We start from the raw sequence: 14,869 nt of genomic DNA, 5'->3' as shown, positions 1-14,869 counted from the left end.
TCGCGCACCGCGACGACGACGACGACGACGACGACGCGCGCGTCGACGTCCGACGCGCGCGCGGACGGCGCGCGGCGGGGACCGACGCGGCGTGGGACGGCGCGCGGCCGCGCGTCGCCGCGCGCATCCACCGCGCCGCGCGCCGCGGAGGACGCGCGCGCGGGAGGAACCCCCCCTCGACGCCTCCCGAGCGCGCTGCGCTGTCGGATTGTGACGTGGCATCGCATCGGAGTGGCTCGAACCCGACGTCGCGTCGTCGTCGACGCGAGCGCCGCGCACACCCTCGCGCGCGCGCGATGACGACCGCGAGCATCGCGCGCGCGGCGCTCGCGCCGCCGCGCCTCCCGCGGCGACGCGCTCCCGCGCGCGTCGCCGCCCTCTCGCGCGCGGCCGACGCGTCGTCGTCGTCGTCGTCGTCGTCGTCGCGGCGTCCGAGTCGACGACGCGCGCTCGCGATGTCCCTCGCGGCCGCCGTCCTCGCGCCCTCCTCCGCGCCGCTCCCCGCGACGGCCGCCGCGCCCGCAGCCGCCGCCGCCTCGTCCTCCTCCGAGAACCTCGCGCGCGCGTTCGCCGACGCGATGGCGCTCGCGGGCGACTACGACGCCGCGGACGCGGCGTGGACGCGCGCGATCGAAATCGACCCGACCAACGCCGCCGCGTGGGGCAACCGCGGGACGTCGCGCCTTCAGGCTGGGCGGTGGGCGGACGCCAGGGACGACCTCGAGAAAGCCGTGGGCCTGTCCCCGGACGCGAACGCGCCGGACGCGCTGACGCTGAACAACTTGGGGAACGCGGAGGGCGCGTGCGGCCGATGGGACGTCGCGGCGGCATATTTTTTGGAGGCGTCCAAGTCTCGCGACCTCCGCGACATCGCGCTCGCGAACTTCGCGCTCGCGAAGTTCCAGGTCGGCGACGTCGACGCCGCGCTGCGCGCGACGCGGTCGCTGCTCAGGAGAGATCCGGAGTTCTGGGACGCGCGCGCGGCGACCGCGGCGTTTCTGTGGGCGCGCGGCGACGAGGAGGACGCGGAGGCGGAGTGGACGAAGGCGCGTCCCGGTCACACCGGTTCCCATGCGACCGCGTTCGCGTTGTGAACTTCATTCCTTAAGGACTTTCTCTCCCGGCGTTCGTCTCTCTCCGCCCAGGGTCCCTCGGTTTCAATCCCGACACACCTCGACGCCTTTCAACTCCGCTTCTGACGCCTTTCAACTCCACCCCGCCGTCGCGAAAACGCACTTCGCACGAACGACCCTCAGCTGTGTCGCTCCGGGCGAGGGTTCGGCGGCGCGAGCAGCGCGGAGGACGCGCGGAAGGACGGGGAGCTCGCGTACGGCGTGAAGCTGTTCGAGCAGCAGCTCGCGCAGCAGGCCGCGGTGGTGGCCGGGAGAGTGGGGATCGACGGGAACGCGATCCCGGGATCGACCGTCGTCGGCGCGGGGGAGACGGGTGCGTTCACACTAGTCCCCATACGACCCCGTTTGCGTTGTGAACGCCGATCGTAGAAGACCACACGCCGGTCCCCGTACAAATCGCGTTCGCGCGGTGCACGCCGTTCCTTGCAAGGGACTTTTGGGTCCCGCGCGCGCGTGTTTCTCTCCGCCCAGGGTCCCTCGCTTTCAATCCTCGACCCTATGACGCCTTTCAACTCCATATCTGACGCCTTTCAACTCCGCCCCTCCTCGCCAGACGACACGCCATGCGCGTTGTACGCGGACGTGCGGACGGTCGCGGGGCGTTGGCCGCCGCGGTGCACCGCCGCGCTGGACGCGTTCTTGAGGGTGAGCAGGACGGGGGATGCGCTGGGGTACGACGGCGTCGTGACGCGGTACGCGTTCGAGTAATAAGTAGCGCGCGGGCAGGCGCGGCTTCGGCGTTTTATTATATTTTTTTGGCGCCGACTGATGAAACGCATTTTGTCTCGTCGCTGGCGCCGGTCGCGCCGTTCACGCCGTTCACGCCGCGCCTCTTCGTCTCTTCGTCTTCGCGCTCGCCGGGGCGTCCGTCTCCTCGCGCCGTTCTCGTCGAGACGTCCGCGCGCGCGGGAGCAAAAAGAACAGTGCCTGATAAGGGGCTCGAACCCTTGACCACAAGATTAAGAGTCTTGCGCTCTGCCGACTGAGCTAATCAGGCGGCACTGAGCGAACCGGGGCTGCCGGTCCGAATGGTCGTTTAATGCGTTGAGCTACCCACTGACCGCGTGTTAACGCGGAGGCGAGCATCAGATACCCGGTTTTGCGAAAGCTAGCTATATGAGAGTACATTTTACTACGCGCTCCCCCGACCGTTTCATGCTCGTCCGTCGCTGCGGTTTGAACTCGTCGTTTGATGATTTTGGTTCAACAACGCAACGTCCGATCCGACGCGACGACGCGCCAGAAGACGCGACGCGAACGCGCCCGGGTCAGGCGTCGCTCGCGTCGGCACGTCGGACGCCGCGGACGCGCGCGCGCGATTCCCCGGAAGACGCGACGCGCGCGCCGCCGCGGGCGACGAAACCGTCGTCGTCGTCCGTCGTCGTCGTCGTCGCGTCGTCGTCCTCGATCGAGTTTTATTATTTAGGATGTCGTCGTCGTTCCGCCCGAGGGTTGACCCGACGACGTGGGGGACGGAGCACCGGCGCCGCGCGGACGACGACTTGACGCGGCGGCGCGAGCGCGAGCGCGTGCGCGCGACGCTCGACGCCGCGGACGCGGCGGCGGCGGAGTCGCTGCGCCGCGCGAGGCACGACGCCGCGGCGACGACGCGCGTCGAGCGCGAGGCGTCGCGCGACGCGAGGAACGCGCGTCGACGCGCGCCTCCGCTCCCCGGGGAGGAATACGTCCACCTGCCGCAGCACGGGAGGAACCCGTCGCTGGCCGCGCGCGCGACGAACGGCGCGCTCGCGCGTCGCGTCGCGCAGGCCGAGGCGGCGGTGGCCGCCGCGGAGGCGGCCGCGAGCTTGCTGTGGAAGGGGGGCGGCGAGCGCGGCGCCGGAGGCGGCAATAAAGGGGCGGACGATCGACGCGTCGCGCGTCGTCAACGAGACGACCGCCAACTCGCGCCGCCGACGCACCGCGCGGCGTCGCCGAAGGTTGTCGTGCACCGCGACCCGGACGCCGCGAGGTTCGCGACGACGACGACGCGCCGCCCGCGGACGCCGTCGCCGCCGAGGTACGGCGCGTACCGAACGACGAGAGACGGGTACGCGGCTTCGCGTCGCGAAGCCGTCGTTTGCGGCGGCGGCGGGTACTCGTCCCACGACGACGACGACGACGACGACGACGGGCGTCGGAACCTGAGACCCGCGGTCCGCGGCGGCTACGGCGCCGCGCCGCCGAACGCGAACGTCGCGCTCGCGCGGCTGCGCGAGGGAAGGCGCGCGGCGACGACGACCGGCGCCGGCATCCGCGCGCGGCGTTTGGATTCGAATCCAAACGCGTCCCCCCGCCGCGCGACGGTTCGTCGCGCCGACGTCCGCGACGGCGGGGACTACCGCCTCGACGGCAAGACGCGCATCGAGATCGCGCACCTCAGAGAGGACCTTCGCGTCGCGGAGTGGGACGACGCGGAGCGGCTCGAGCGCGATATGCGCGACGCGGCAGCGGCGCGGGATAATCTGACGCGGTACGGCGAGGAGGCGCCCGGGCGCCTGACGTCGAGGACGCGAGGCACGCTCGCGGCGTTGAAGGCGCGGCGCGGCGGCGGCGGCGGCAGCAGCAACGGCGGGTCGCGCGCGGGGAGCGTGTACTCGAGCTACGACGGCGGCGAGGACCTCTCCGACGACGTCGCGGAGTACTTCAACCGCGACGCCGACCCGGCCCGCGGCGCGACGTCGCGGCAGCCGCGGTTCGACGCGAAGAAGCCCGCGTGGAACGACGAGCCTTTCGCGGAGGACGCGCGCGCGCCGGCGTGGGGGGACGTGAACGGGTACGGGAACGACGGCGACGAGGAGGACGAGCCCGCGCCGCCGTTTCCGCCGGCGCGTCAGCGCCCGCGACCGAAGATGCAACCTTCCTCAAAGATGCGGCGCGATAAGCCGGGGTGGAACGCCGACGCGGCGGACTCGAGAGGCGGGTTCGACGAAGACGCGCCGATCCGACGAAGAGAGACGCAGACGCGTCGCGCCGCCTCGCCGCCGCCGCCGCCTCCCGCCGCCGCGGCGCGTCCGGTCGCGAGCTTCGACGACGTGCCCGCGGTGGCGGGCGGCGGGAGTAACGGCGACGCCCCGTTCAACTTTTCGCGGATGTCCGTCCCCGACGGCGCCGACGCCGGGCCGACGAAGCTGACGCCGTGCGCGACGTGCGGGCGCAAGTTCGCCGCGAGAGCGCTGGAGATTCATACTAGGTCGTGCGGGAAATCGGCGACGCGGAAGAAGTTCGACGCCTCCAAGGCGCGCGCCGCGGGGACGGAGGTGGAAAAGTTTCAAGGAGAAGCCGCGCGCGCGGGGCGAGGGCCGAGGGGTGGCGTCGCGAGCAAGAGCCAGCCGCGAAACTACCTGAAGACGGCGGCGAAGGCGGCGATGGGAGGAGCGACAGGGGGAACCCAGAGGCGCGCGACCGGCGGCGCGGCGCTGGACATCTCCCCGCCGAAGCCCGGGAAGCCGGTGCCGAAGTGGAAGAAGCAGAGCGAGATGCTCCGAGCCGGGCTGAGCGGGGCGAGCGGGAAGGGCGGCGGCGGCGGCGGCGCGATGACCGAGTATTCCGCGGGCGACGACCTCGAGCAGTGCCCGCATTGCCTGCGGAAGTTCAACGAGACCGCCGCGGCGAGGCACATCCCGCAGTGTCGGAACATCCAGGCGAAGCCGACGCGGTTGCAGAAAGGGGGCGGACGCGGGGCGCATCACAGGGGGGACGAGAACAAAGCCCCGAAGAAGTACGGGAGGTGGTGAGTAGAACATGTAATTTACAGTATGGATTCAAAGAGTTGAGAATCTAGTAACAGTCTACTGTATGATACGTCGACGCCGATGTGTCATGATATCTCTCGCGTTATATTTAAAGAATCGTATGAGTGAATCAAAGGATGCGTCGCGGTTTCGCACGCGCGTCGTTCACGGGGCTTTAATACCCGCCGTACGATCCCCCGCCGCCGTACCCCGAATTTCCGCCGCCGTTCGCATATCCGCCCGTTCCCCCTCCTCCATATCCGCCCCCAGAATATCCTCCTCCGCCGCCGTAGCTGGACCCGCCGCCGCGGAAGCCACCGCCGCCGCCGCCGCGGAAGCCGCCGCCGCCGCCTCTTCCGCGCCCGCCGCCGCCGCCGCCGCCGCCGCGGGTCGCCATCTCCTGAATCTCCGGCGACACCGTCTGCCCGGCGTCGCGCAAGATCGGAATCAGCTTCCTCGCCATGTTCCCCTCACCGGGTTCGATGAACGAGTGCGCGTGCCCTTTGTTCCCCGCGCGGCCGGTTCGCCCGATCCGATGGACGTAATCCTCGATCTGGTTCGGAAAGTCAAAGTTCACGACGAGGTTCACCTCCTTGATGTCGAGCCCGCGCGCGGCGACGTCCGTGGCCACGAGCACGGGGACCCGCCCGCTCTTGAACTGGTTGATGATGTAATCGCGCTCGCGCTGCTCCTTATCGCCGTGGATCACCGCGCCCATCCCGCCCATGCTGCGTCCGATCTGATCGCACATGCGTTTCGTGCTGCAAAACACGATCGCCTTGAGCGGCTGCGCGGGAGGGTTCCGAAGCACTTCCATCAGTCTCTGCTGCTTCTGGAACCCGCCGCATACTTCGATCACCTGCGAGATGTCCTTGTTCGCCACGAGCGAGTCCGTGTCGCCGATGTTGACCTGGATCGGGTTCGTGAGGATCGCCGTCGCGACGCGCACCACAGCCTTGGGCCAGGTGGCGGTGAAGAAGAGCGTCTATACGAGCGATGATATCGGGGTGGAGTTGAAAGGCGTCAGTTGAAGTTGAAAGGGGTCGAGGGCGGGGATTGAAAGCGAGGGACCCTGGGCGGAGAGAGACGACGGGAAAAGTCCTTAAGAAACGGCGTTCACCACGCCAACGGGGTCGCATGGGGACCAGTGTGAGATAGAACGCGCCTGCCTCGCCGGCGGCGCCCTCGCCAAAATCTTCCGAATCTGCGGCTCGAACCCCATGTCGAGCATCCTGTCCGCCTCGTCCAACACGACGTACGTCGCGCTGCCGAGGTTCACGGCGCCGGACTCGAGGAAGTCGTTCAGACGGCCCGGCGTCGCGATGGCGATCTGCGGCCCCGATCGCAGCTCTCGTAGCTGCATCCCTTTCGGCGCGCCGCCGTAGAGGCACACGGAGAACATCCCGATCGCCCTCCCGAACTTCGCGGTCTCCTCCTGGATCTGCGTCGCGAGCTCGCGCGTCGGCGCGAGGACGGCGACGGTCGGACCGACCGGCCTGGGCCCGTTGGCGCGCGCTCGGATGTGCATGATGCCCTGCGTGGGTGAAGCGATCGGTCAGTCGAACGTCTTACCGGTCAAACGTTGAAAGGGAAGCGCGGGTGAAGAGTGACGACGGGAAAAGTCCTTAAGGAACGGCGTGCACCACGCGAACGGGGTCGTATGGGAAGCAGTCTCACCGGGAAAAGGTAGCCCACGGTTTTCCCCGACCCCGTCTTCGCGACGGAGATGAGGTCGTACCCTTGCAGCGCGATCGGCCACGACTGCGCTTGGATCGGCGTCGGGCTCGTGTACCCGGCGCGCGTGACCGCGTCCAGGAGCTGCTGCGGCCAGCCGCCCTCCGCGAACGTCTGCTGGGGGTCGGGGGTTTGGATCCCCCTCGGCGCCTTCACGGTGATCTCCATCTTCCGACGGTAATCCTCCCCGCTCTGCGTCGAGCCGTACTTGACGTCCGTGTTTATCTCGAGCCCGCCCGCGCGCTGGTACGCGTCCGGCGGCGGCGCGTTGTAATCCAGCGCCCCGAACGAGTCGTCCGCGCCCGTGTTCTGAACCGCGGACGCGCCTCCGAGGTAGGAGTAATCGTTCGCGGGCTTGGAGGGCGCCATGCCCGCGACCGGGCGGTCGTACGTAGTCGCGTTCGTCTCCGTGTTCCAGAAGTACGTCAGGCCTTCCGCGTGGACTTCCTGCCACGGCGGCGGGAGCCCCGCGCTGCTGCACGTGCCTTGCACCATCGCCGCGACGACGAGATCTGAGAAGGATTACTTCTTAATTCCTCTCCCTACTAATCGGCCGACGAACGAAGAGTCGGCGGCGCGCGATCCGCGAGCGGCGATCGGCGCGAGGGAGGCGCCTTCGACGGACGCGCTCGAGACGTTCGCTTCGCGCGCGATGCGGCGAGGGCGGGTCGGTGGTGCGGTGTTGAAAGCGACGTGCGGAGAGGTCGGGCGCGTCGCGATCGCGTGTGCGCGCGCGATCGGCGGCGTCGGCGAACTTGTGGCGCGAAATAAACGTCGACGGGCGTTCTCCGAGCGTCCGATCAACGTTCGTTTCATAGGGCTACGTGTACGTGTACGGACGAGCGCACCAATGAAAGTCGAAGAATTGACCCGTCAGCCGAATAACGATGCTGATGCGAGGAGGTATGATGGGGAGGGTGCTCGCGCCGCGCACTTCCGGGCGCGCGCGCGCGCACGACCGTCGGTCGTTCATCGCCCGCGCGACGACGACGACGACGATGGCGTCGTCGTTCGCGCACCGAGCGTGCGGCGTGGCGACCGCGTCCGCGGCGCCGCTCGGCGTCGCGCTCGTCGCGCTCGAGAGCCTCGCCGCCTCCCGGGAGATTTACGCCGAGGTGGTCTCGACGTTCCCGTTCGCCGGGTTCGCCGCGAGCGCCGTCGCGCGCGCGCCGTCGCGCGCCCACTCGCCGCCGCCGTTAGCGTCGTCCGCGTCGTCCGCGTCGTCGACGCTCGAGTCGATCGTCGCGAGCGTCCTCCGCGCGACGCTCCCGTCGACGGCGTGCGACGCGGTCGACGCCGACGCCGACGCCGACGCCGACGCCGACGCCGCGACGACGACGCGCGCGCTCGAGCCGCCGAAGATCGTCGGGCGACTCGTGCTCGACGCGGTCACCGGGAAGACGTACGACGTGGAGATCAAGACGTTCGCGTCCGTGTTCTCCCCGCTCGCGCTGCTCGCGCGCGTCGGGCTGAACGCCTTCAGGCGCGTTCTATACACTGGTTCCCATACGACCGCGTCGGCGTGGTGAACGCCGTTCCTTAAGGACTTTGCCCGGCGCATCTCTCCGCCCAGGGTCCCTCGCTTTCAATCCCCGCCCTCGGCGCCTTTCAACTCCGCTTCTGACGCCTTTCAACTCCACCCCGACATTCGCTCGTATGGAACGACCTTCAGAAACTACGCGAGCGTCGTGACGAAATTCATCGAGGAGCTCGCGGCTCGAGAGGAGGAGCTCGAGCGGACGGGAGGGGTCACGGACAAGCCCGAGCCGGAGATGGAGGTGCGCGGAGGGAGTTAAACGACGCGTCGGTCGCGAATCTATCATGCTTCTTCCTTCCCGCGTTCGTTTCCTCGCGCGCTCGCGCCCGCCGCTCGCTCGCCGGTCGCGCCGACGGCCGGAGACCCTTTCCTCCCTCCCTTCTCATCCGTCCCCCCCCCCCTCCCTCCCGCGCCGCGCGCAGTGGGAAGAGCCGACGAAGCGCGCGATGGGCGGGATCATGCGCGAGACGATCGTGATGCTCACTCGAAGGGCGATCGAGCGCGTCGTCGCGCGCGCGTTCCCCGCGCGTATCGCGCGGAAGATGGTCAAGAGCGTCCCGAACAGCGCGGCGCGGAAGTGCCTCAGGCGCGTTCTGATTTGATTCACACTGGTCCCCATACGACCACGTTCGCGTGGTGAACGCCGATCCTTAAGGACTTTCTCTCCCGGCGGGCGTTTCTCTCCGCCCGCCACCCCTCGGTTTCGACGCTCGACCGCGACGCCTCACGACGCCGATCCGACGCCGACGCTCTTCAGGCCCGGGTGGGCGCGCGACGCGTGGCGGTTTCAGGCGCGTTCTTTACACTGGTCCCCATACGACCCCGTCGGCGTGGTGAACGCCGTTTCTTAAGGACTTTCTCTCCCGGCGCATCTCTCCGCCCACACCTCGCTTTCAATCCCCGACATACCTCGGCGCCTTTCAACTCCACCTGACGCCTTTCAACTCCACCCCGACATCGCTTTGTATGGAACGACCCTCAGAGCGCGACGCTCTCTCGCGTGCCGGTGCTCCGTCGAAAATGGGGCGGCTTCCGGACCTCCGCGGCGATGGCGAGAACGTACGCGCGCGCGAGCGTCGTCAACGTCGCGGGCGATCTCGTCGTCTCTCTCGCGTTCACGACGCTCGCGGTGCGGAGCATGTCCGCGATGCGCGCGGAGGCGCGTCGCGTCGTCGCGGAGGAGCGAAGAAGAGACGCGGTCGCGGCGGCGGCGGCGGCGGAGGTGAGACTGCTTCCCATACGACCCCGTTCGCGTGGTGCACGCCGTTCCTTAAGGACTTTATCCGTCGTCACTCTTCACCCGCGCTTCCCTTTCAACGTTTGACCGGTAAGACGTTCGACTGACCGATCGCTTCACCCACGCAGGCGCGCGCGGATGGAAAAGACGCGCCGCCGGAATCGGACCCGCCGTCGCTTCCCGCGATCGGACCGGAGATGCTCCGGACGTACGCGAAGCTCGTGGCCGGGCACGTCGTCCGCGGCGCCGCGATTCTCGCCGGCGGCGCCGTCGGCTGCGGCGCCGCGTCGGCGTGGCGGTTCGACGGCGGGGAGGCGGCGGAGGCGCGTCCCGGTCACACTGGTCCCCATACGATCGCGTCGGCGCGGTGAACGCCGTTCCTTGAGGACTTTTCTTCCCGGCGTTCGTCTCTCTCCGCCCACACCTCGCTTTCAATCCCCGACACGCCGCGACGCCTTTCAACTCCAACTGACGCCTTTGAACTCCACCCCGACATCGCTTCGCGTGGACCCTCGACCCTAAGACGCGGTGGACGCGACGGTTCGTGACGCTGGGGTGCGCGGTCGGGGAGCTGTGCGGGTCTGTGCTCGCGGAGATGCTCTTGTGATGGTTCCGGGGGGGGGTAGGTTATTATTGATTCGATTCTATTCGATTCTATTCGATTCTATTCGATTCGCGCGCCGTCGCGCGATGGGTCCGACGCGTCCTCTCGGAAGCGGCGACGCTTCCGCGCGCACTTTTCCTAGCCTCGAATCTCTGCTCGGATTATCGGATATCGGAGCACTCGAAAGGTGCGCTCGGAGCACTCGAAAGGTGCGTTCGGAGCACTCGACGGGCGCGCGCCGTGCCGCCTCCGCACTCTCTCTCGCGCGCGCCGCGTCCGTCTCGCTCCCGACCTCGACCTCGACCTCGACCTCCGACGCCGCGCCTTCGCCATGGCGCGTCTCCGTCTTCGGGGCGTCGTCCTCGCCGCCGCGCTCGTCGTCCTCGTCGCCGCGGCGTCGCCCGCGCTCGCGCAGGACGGCGACCCCGCGGGACGAGGCCTCTTCGGGAATCGCCGCGGGCGCCCGCCGAAGAAGCACGGCGGCGACGCGCACGAGGACGAGAGCTGCGTCCTCCCCGGACCGTCGACGCCGTGCGTCCCGGGTCCCGTCGGCGACGCGCTCTGCGCGTCCGCGCACCCGTGCTTCCGCGCGACGTGCGAGAGGGACAAGAAGGTGCGTTCTATGTTGCAACTTACAAGGTACAAACGTTTTTCACCCACCGCTCGGTTTCAACATTTGATCGTAACTTACCGTATTGCCTTTCAACTGACCGGTGCTCTTTTTGTGTGATGAAACGACCCTTCCCACAGACGAAAGATAAAAACGCCGGGACGTGCGCGTGCTCCGGAAAGAAGGACCCCGAGTCGAAATGCATCCCCGCGATCGACGACGGAAACGACTGCACCGGCCCGCTCGGTCGGTGCGACGCCGCCGGCGTCTGCGTGGAGGACGCGAAAGAGCGCGGCTGCGCGTGCGCGCCCGACGATCCCGCCTACGACCCGGACGCGTCCGGGGGGAGCGTATCGTGCGGCGGCTCTCCGCCCGTCGACGTCAACTGCCTCGCGGACAAATACCAACCGTGCAAGTGCGACGGCGACACGGCGTCGCCGAAGTGCGCGCCGAACACGCGCGAGGAAGGCTGCCCGTGCGCGGGAGAGAACGCGTGCGGCGCGGATCTGAGCGACCCGTGCGTCGATCCGAACGCGCCGTGCGTCTGCGACGGCGCCGGTAACTGCGACGTCAACTACCTGCCCGACGACGCCGCGTGCGCGTTGCCCGACGGCGACGTCGCGAAGTACTTCGTCGCCGCCGCCGCGGGCCGCGGCGTCGCCGTCGACGCCGCGTGCACGTCCGAGAGCTCCGGACTCGGCGTGTGCCGGACGATGGACGGCGACGCGTATCCGACGTGCGCGCCGGTGTTCTTACCAGACGACACGCCGTGCGTTCCCGACGACGGCTCCGCGAGCCAGTGCGTCGAGCACAAGTGCGTCTTCGCGACGGGCGTCTGCGAGTCTTTCCCCGACCCGGGTGCGAAGTGCGACCCCCCTGATAAGGGCGTGGCGTGTTTCTCGGACGAGTACGGAACCTGCGACGCGGAGACTCCGGGTCTGTGCGTCAACGACTTCGATCCGAAGAATTGTCCGTGCGAACCCGGGAACGGCTGCACCCCGCCGGAGGGCAACGCGTGCGTAGATCCGAACACGCCGTGCGTCTGCGACGGCGCCGGTAACTGCGACGTCAACTATCTGCCCCCGCAGACGGAATGCGAGCTGCCAGAAGTATCGCTCGGAAAGGTCGCGGCCGGCCGCGGAGCGACCGGCGGTCGCGCGCCCGCGGGCGGGGACGCGTCGTGCAAGGCGACGTTCGGAACGTGCCAGTACGAAAACGGCAACGACGGCCCGACCGCCTGCTCCGGGGATGCTTATAAGCCGGAGAACACGCCGTGCGTTCCCGACTCTGGGGAGGTGCCGTGCAAATCCTTCACGTGCGACGCCGGCGGAAACTGCGACGTGGGCGTCGACGTCCCGGGGGAATGCGAGACGGACGGAACATTTTCTCCTTGCAAATCTGGAACGTCGGGGACGTGCGAAGCCGGCACCTGCGTCCCCGACGACGACCCGCTCAACTGCCCGTGCAAGCTCGCCCCCCTGGCCGAAGATAGGTTCGCGCCTTGCGGCGCCGCGGGCAGCGCGAACACGTGCATCGACAAGGACGTGCCGTGCGTGTGCGACGGGCTCGGCAAGTGCGAAAAAAACTTCCTCCCGCTCGGCACGATTTGCGATAGCGACTCCCTCGGGCCGTGCCAGATCGCGAAGTGCGCCGCGGCCACGGGTACCCTCGGCGGCGACGGCGTCGTTTGCTCGACGGTGGCCGTGCCCAACGACGACGCGTGCTTCGCCAACAACGGAGAGCCTAACTGTCTCAACGCTGGTTTTTGTTCCAACGGCGCGTGCAACGACTTGCAATGCAACGAGCCGGGCGGAGGCGCCTGCGAAGATAAAAGTCCAGGCGACGCGTGCGATTCTGATGACTCCGGTGATGAAGATGGCACGTGCTGCCCCACGGGCCCTGAACCATCTCCCTCTCTCGTGTGCAACCCCGCCGTTACACCACCCCAAGGTACTTGCCCTTGCTTCGCGCTCGACGACACGTGCGTGTTTGACGGCAATTGGCCCGGAAAATGTTGCGGCCTCGTCGGGGGAGACTTCGAGTGCAAAGACCAGTGTCCCGACCCTGGTAATTGCGCCGAGACCGGCGACAGCGACGATTGCGCCGACGGTTACGTCTGCTGCGTCACCGATTACAACTCTCCGCCGCAGTGCGTCGCGTGTCTCGATCCGTCGTGTAACTCTCTGCCGGACGGCGATTGCCTCGCGTTCACGTGCCGCACCAACTACCAAGACGCCGGTTCGTCGTGCCCGAACAAGTTCGGCGTGTGCAGCGGTCAATCCGGCGAGGAGTGCGAGTATCTCTGCAACGAGAGCTGCATCGACGGCTTCGTGAGCGGCGGAAGTCCCTGCGGCTCCCCGAACTCAAACTCTTGCTGCCAAGCCGACAACGCCGTGTGCACGAACGTCGGCGGGAACAACTGGTGCGTTCTATACAAACGTTTTTCACCCACCGCTCGGTTTCAACATTTGATCGCTCCCCCTTTCAACTGACCGGTGAACTGGTTCTGGCCCTCAGCCCCCCCGGCACGGGCTCGTGCGGCACGTGCAGCAAATCGAGCAACAAGGACGCATGCAACGTGCCGTCGTCGCTATCATCGTTCGCACAGATCCTCACGAGCGGCCGGAACGCGGTCGCGAACCCGGTCGCCGCCGCGCGAGGGCGGCCGCTCCCGACGGCGACGAGGCCGCGCGGCGCGTCGGTGAGACTGCTTCCCATACGACCCCGTTCGCGTGGTGAACGCCGTTTCTTAAGGACTTTCCGCGCCGGTTTCAACGCTCGCTCGACCCGACCCGACCCACCCTGCGCCGCGGTTCAACTGACCGGACGTCCCCTGTCGAATCTATCGAACGACAGGCCTCGTCGCCGGGAGCCGCCGCCGAACGACGCGGCGCGACGACCGCGTGGCGCCCGTCCGGTCGCGCGCTCTGAGTCGCGCGCATGGTTTGGTTTGGTTTGATTGGATTCACTGTCTCGACCTCTAGCTAGAAAGCCGCTCTTCGAGCCGCTCTGATGACCTTTACCGTGCTGTAGACGGCCACTCGTTCGAGCCGCCCTCTCCGTTTGCAAAAAAAAATGCTTTGAAGTACAACTGAAAACTCCAGTCTCAACCCTTCCATCCCTCTCATCGTTCACTCGTCCCCGCGCCGCTCGCGTCCCCGCGCGCGATGATGCTCGCGTCGGCGACGAGTCGCGCTCTCTCCGCGCTCGCGGCGTCGCGGCCGGCGGCGGCGCGCGCCAGCCCCCCCCGCGCGTCGGTCGCGTCGCGCGGTCGCGCGACGGCTGGGATCTTCGTCGTCGTCGCGTCGTCGTCGTCGAAAACGTCGTCGTCGTCGTCGTCGTCGCGGTCGTTCCCCGGCGCGCGGACGCGACGCCGGTGGAACCGGCTCGAAACCGCACTCTCTCGCGCGTCCGGCGACGCGAACGGCGGCGGCGGCGACGACGACGAGGCGCGCGCGTCGTCGTCGTCGTCGTCGTCGTCGTCGTCGTCATCGTCCTCGTCGTCGTCGTCCACGTGGTCCACCGCGGCGGCTGCCGTCGTCGACGCGAGGTGGTTCAACACTTACCTCCACGGCGCCATCTTCGTCCTGATACTCGGGTTCGTCGACGCCGGGTACAGCCGCGACTGGACGCGAATCGGCGCGATCGGCCCGGAGTTGGAGCAGCGGCTGAGGTGCGTCCTATCTCACGCTGGTCCCCGTACGACCGCCTCGGCGCGGTGCACGCCGTTTCTTAAGGACTTTCTCTCCCGGCGTTTGTCTCCGCCCAGGGTCCCTCGCTTTCAATCCCGACACACCTCGACGCCTGTCAACTGACGCCTTTCAACTCCACCTCGACGTCGCTTCGTACGGAACGACCCCGAGGGACTGGGCGCTGTGGCTCGGCGGCGCGCACGTCGTCGCCGCGGCGGCCGCGGGCGCGGTGGCGAAGAGACGCGGGTTGTCCGTGCCGTTTCACGCCGCGAAGACGTTCGCGGTCGGGTTCCTCGCGCTCGTGGAGACGTGTTTCAAGACCGCACCGCCGGTAGAGGGGGAGGGGGAGGCGTAGGAGCGGAGGGGGGGCGGGGCGAACGCGCAGATTCGAAGGTCGTCGCGAGCTGTCGAGTGGCTCCGCCGCCGCGACTCGTCGCGCCTTTTCTCGCTTTTTCCGGCGTGTAGATCGTCCTGTTAGGTCTCGTTCAGGGACGGAATTCCGTCCCTTTCCGGCGAAAAAACTGAGAATTTTCCCTATGGGCAATTGGTCACAAGTGCCGAATTTCCGCCGTTTTCGACGGAAAATCGGCG

General features: G+C 68.1%; 8 protein-coding genes across 8 annotated transcripts; 7 read left to right on the top strand and 1 right to left on the bottom strand.

Moving 5' to 3' along the window:
• Nucleotides 1–590: 590 nt before the first annotated feature.
• MICPUCDRAFT_6477 (uncharacterized protein) lies at nucleotides 591–1,781 on the top strand (the record flags this gene model as incomplete). Its single annotated transcript, XM_003063368.1, has 2 exons — nucleotides 591–1,056; nucleotides 1,687–1,781. Coding segments are annotated over 2 exons (561 nt in total), but the record flags the coding sequence as incomplete, so codon positions are not given.
• A 779-nt stretch (nucleotides 1,782–2,560) lies between these two features.
• Nucleotides 2,561–4,910, top strand: MICPUCDRAFT_48806 (uncharacterized protein; the record flags this gene model as incomplete). Its single annotated transcript, XM_003063367.1, has 1 exon — nucleotides 2,561–4,910. The coding sequence occupies one exon, from the start codon at nucleotides 2,561–2,563 to the stop codon at nucleotides 4,865–4,867; it is 2,307 nt and encodes a 768-aa protein (XP_003063413.1). The 3' UTR covers nucleotides 4,868–4,910.
• Nucleotides 4,911–4,951: 41 nt separating this feature from the next.
• On the bottom strand, nucleotides 4,952–6,766 carry MICPUCDRAFT_45923 (dead-box ATP-dependent RNA helicase; the record flags this gene model as incomplete). Its single annotated transcript, XM_003063159.1, has 3 exons — nucleotides 4,952–5,849; nucleotides 5,994–6,398; nucleotides 6,542–6,766. The coding sequence occupies 3 exons, from the start codon at nucleotides 6,764–6,766 to the stop codon at nucleotides 5,040–5,042; spliced, it is 1,440 nt and encodes a 479-aa protein (XP_003063205.1). The 3' UTR covers nucleotides 4,952–5,039.
• An 830-nt stretch (nucleotides 6,767–7,596) lies between these two features.
• Nucleotides 7,597–8,127, top strand: MICPUCDRAFT_42689 (uncharacterized protein; the record flags this gene model as incomplete). Its single annotated transcript, XM_003063366.1, has 1 exon — nucleotides 7,597–8,127. The coding sequence occupies one exon, from the start codon at nucleotides 7,597–7,599 to the stop codon at nucleotides 8,125–8,127; it is 531 nt and encodes a 176-aa protein (XP_003063412.1).
• A 454-nt stretch (nucleotides 8,128–8,581) lies between these two features.
• Nucleotides 8,582–8,737, top strand: MICPUCDRAFT_53012 (uncharacterized protein; the record flags this gene model as incomplete). The annotated part of the gene is made up of 1 exon (XM_003063365.1): nucleotides 8,582–8,737. The coding sequence occupies one exon, from the start codon at nucleotides 8,582–8,584 to the stop codon at nucleotides 8,735–8,737; it is 156 nt and encodes a 51-aa protein (XP_003063411.1).
• Nucleotides 8,738–9,183: 446 nt separating this feature from the next.
• On the top strand, nucleotides 9,184–9,743 carry MICPUCDRAFT_53011 (uncharacterized protein; the record flags this gene model as incomplete). The annotated part of the gene is made up of 2 exons (XM_003063364.1): nucleotides 9,184–9,357; nucleotides 9,501–9,743. 2 exons carry the CDS (start codon nucleotides 9,184–9,186, stop codon nucleotides 9,741–9,743), a joined length of 417 nt encoding a protein of 138 aa, XP_003063410.1.
• A 564-nt stretch (nucleotides 9,744–10,307) lies between these two features.
• MICPUCDRAFT_53010 (uncharacterized protein) lies at nucleotides 10,308–13,078 on the top strand (the record flags this gene model as incomplete). Its single annotated transcript, XM_003063363.1, has 2 exons — nucleotides 10,308–10,589; nucleotides 10,727–13,078. The coding sequence occupies 2 exons, from the start codon at nucleotides 10,308–10,310 to the stop codon at nucleotides 13,076–13,078; spliced, it is 2,634 nt and encodes an 877-aa protein (XP_003063409.1).
• A 675-nt stretch (nucleotides 13,079–13,753) lies between these two features.
• Nucleotides 13,754–14,633, top strand: MICPUCDRAFT_53009 (uncharacterized protein; the record flags this gene model as incomplete). Its single annotated transcript, XM_003063362.1, has 2 exons — nucleotides 13,754–14,279; nucleotides 14,356–14,633. 2 exons carry the CDS (start codon nucleotides 13,754–13,756, stop codon nucleotides 14,631–14,633), a joined length of 804 nt encoding a protein of 267 aa, XP_003063408.1.
• Between the last annotated feature and the right edge of the window lie 236 nt (nucleotides 14,634–14,869).

The sequence above is a fragment of the Micromonas pusilla genome, assembly GCF_000151265.4.
Source record: "Micromonas pusilla CCMP1545 genomic scaffold MICPUCscaffold_14, whole genome shotgun sequence".
NCBI lineage: Eukaryota > Viridiplantae > Chlorophyta > Mamiellophyceae > Mamiellales > Mamiellaceae > Micromonas > Micromonas pusilla.
Note: the sequence above shows the minus strand (reverse complement) of the source record. Positions and strands in the feature narration are given on the sequence as shown.